The sequence below is a fragment of the Merops nubicus genome, unplaced genomic scaffold, assembly GCF_000691845.1.
Source record: "Merops nubicus isolate BGI_N331 unplaced genomic scaffold, ASM69184v1 scaffold41430, whole genome shotgun sequence".
NCBI classification, from domain to species: Eukaryota; Metazoa; Chordata; class Aves; order Coraciiformes; family Meropidae; genus Merops; species Merops nubicus.
This window is the reverse complement of record NW_008581587.1, coordinates 2,429-5,347: the sequence shown is the minus strand read 5'-3', so window position 1 is coordinate 5,347 and position 2,919 is coordinate 2,429. Positions and strand designations below refer to the sequence as shown.

At 45.1% G+C, this 2,919-nt stretch overlaps 1 protein-coding gene across 1 annotated transcript; it reads left to right on the top strand.

Annotated features, from left to right (window-relative positions):
* Positions 1–305: 305 nt before the first annotated feature.
* Positions 306–1,838, top strand: PIGW (phosphatidylinositol glycan anchor biosynthesis, class W). The gene has a single exon (XM_008934996.1). It carries the CDS (start codon positions 306–308, stop codon positions 1,836–1,838), a length of 1,533 nt encoding a protein of 510 aa, XP_008933244.1.
* The last annotated feature ends 1,081 nt before the right edge of the window (positions 1,839–2,919 follow it).

Here is a 2,919-nt window from a genome sequence, read left to right as displayed (position 1 = left end):
TGGAACGTCACCGAGTGTCTGCTCCAGGGCAGGGCGCACGGTAAGGTCATCCACGGTGTGAATATTCAACAGAGTAGCTCGTGTTTAGGGATCTTCAGCAAAAATACGTTCAGAAGGTTGTTGGAACTTGGCCAGGCCGTGACGGAAGAGTAACTGCAAAACAGGAGTTCTGAAATCGGTGCTTGTCTTGATGAACAAGGATTCGTTCTTGAGTGAGCATAGGATTGATTTTTGACGACGTTCTAAGAGCCCTGATTTACAAAACTAACTCGAGTTTTTTTCTGCATTCAGAGGGAGGAAGAAGAATGTCACAAAAGCAGCTGAAAGAAGCCTTTATCAGCAACTTAAATGGAACTAGTTTGCTGGAAATTTCACTCGGCTTGTCCCTGGCTCCCCTCTGCCTGCTTTGCAGAGGACTCCTCTTGATTTTATATTACCTGCACTATGGGAAACCTTTAAGTTCCAGGACGTACAGTCTGCTGCTGGACTTCCTTGTGCTAGTATCTCCCCTCCTGTTCTGTTGTACAGTCTTGTCTCCAATCCTCTATTTCATGCCAATTCTCATTGCAGCCTTTTGTGCCGGAATATTTTCTAAAATATACAGCCAAAGAAAACACAAGACCCAGGTGCCTTTCAGGAAAATTTTAAGAGACTTCCAGAAGACGTCCCTGGATCCAGAATACATTCCAGCCATAACCGTGTTCCGCGTCTATGTCAATGTGTTGACATCCATCAGCATTTTGGCAGTGGATTTCCCACAGTACCCGAGGCGCTACGCCAAAGCCGAGACCTACGGAACAGGAGTTATGGACTTGGGGGTTGGTGCTTTTATTTTTGGTAATGCTCTCGTTTGTCCTGAAGTTAGGCAAAAGTCTGATGGGACACAGCCCAAACTTTCCAGCCTGGCCAGGCAGTTCTTTTCTGTTTGGCCGTTGATTTTTCTTGGCACGGGCCGGCTGCTTAGTGTTAAATCTCTAGAGTATCACGAGCACACGTCAGAGTATGGAGTGCACTGGAATTTTTTCTTTACCTTAGCATTTGTAAGGCTTGCAGCCTCTCTACTTTTAGCCATGTTTCCAAAAAATAAATCTTGGATTGTGGCTCTAAATCTTGCCGTACTTTATCAGCTTATTCTTAACACTACCTCTCTGAAGACGTTCATCCTGCACGGGAGTGACGGCAGAGATACCCGGGTCGGCTTTCTCAACGCCAACAGGGAAGGGCTGCTCTCTCTTTTTGGCTATCTAGCCATCTACCTGGCGAGTGTGCAGGTGGGCCTCTGCCTGCTGAAGTGCAGAAGCTCCGTGGCAGGCTGGACGGGCGCCGTGCGGCTCTCGCTGCTGGCGGTTCTCCTGCTCCTTGTGCTGCTCCGGGGGTCCCAGGGGGGGCCCCGGGCGCAGGCGGCCCCCGTGCCCCGCCGCATGGCCAACCTCTCCTACTGCCTCTGGGTGCTGGCTCACTGCCTGGCGTTCTTCACCTGGTTTGTAGTGGCCGACCTCACGCTGCTCTTCACCAGGCTGCTGGTGCCGGGCTCCAGCGTGCCCTGCTGCTGGGATGTGGTGAAGCCCCCTCCCACCCGTGCACAGCCTGCAGTGGGGGCCGTGCCCGTGGGCAGGGAAGGTGCCCGGGCACACGTCTGCCTGATCAGTGCTATCAATAAAAATCAGTTGCTGTTTTTCTTGCTAGCCAATGTTATGACTGGTATGGTGAATATCCTGGTAGATACGATCCACAGCAACACTGCATTTACACTATGTATACTACACTTGTATATGTTTTCTAACTGTTTAATTATGCATATATTGCATGCCAAAAATATAGTATTAAAGTTTTGGTGATTCCATGTTAAGTGGACCAGTTGAATTTTGTTTGCTGTAGGTGAATGATGGTATTTTAATGGAAAAAATAATATTTTTCCTGTATATATTGCAATAATTTTTCACTTAGTATAGCTTTTTATGATTTAGCATGACTATTTTTTTTATGGTTTACCAAATTACACAGCTAATGCTGTTACCTGTTGGAGCTTTTTTTCAGAAAAATTAGGTTTTGAGATTGTTTGCTGGATATAAACTTGCAGAAGAGGAATGCTGTGTTTACAGTTAGTGAACGGTTTTGATGCCCAGCTGCCACAAGAACTAGATAACTATGTACAGAGTGGAAGCCAGATGAAAAGTAACAGAGGGAGTAATTAGAGACTTAGCTATGTCAAGATTTACCTAGTTAAGGTGCTTGCATAAATAATAGATAAGAATAATTCTTTATATAAATTGTATTGAATAAGTGGATACTCAGAAATCTTTTGGCCCTAGTCCTGCAAAGATTTATGCATATGCTTGACTTTGATGGACGTAATTTTATGTGGAATGTTAATCATATGCCAAAATCTAAATTAGCCTTTGAATTAGAGCTAAATCTTGATTTCATCCTCACTGATGAATATATATGAAGACCCTAAATAAGTCTGATGCTCTGAAGGGTGAAACTCAAGTGCAGAAGAATTCATAAAGCAGTTGTTGGAATTTGTGGTGCAGCTAATAAGAGCAGCACAGCCTTTTATACAAAGATCCAGAAGTAGTTCCCCCCCAGCCCTCATACCAACATGTTGTGACAGCTCATCTTTAGGAACGATGTGAAGTACGTCTTCAGCACTGCTTTGAAAGCACTCAAGGCCCACCTACTTGTCTATAAAATTATTTTAAACAGCAGCTCATTTAGCACTGTATTTTGACAGCTAAGATGTCTTCACGTTGGAACATTCTGTATTAATTTTTATTAGCAAACAAGCAGTGTGCAACTGGAAAGAAACGTGATGTAGCACATAGGGTCAGGGTCCCAGCAGAGAACTGACAGATGTGCTCAGTTCCCCTCACACCGTTCTTCCTGCATGCCCAGAGCAGAACACCCTCTTTGTTCACC

Coding starts and splice junctions, on each gene's coding strand:
- PIGW (XM_008934996.1), top strand. CDS start 306: ATGTCACAAAAGCAGCTGAAAGAAGCCTTTATCAGCAACTTAAATGGA.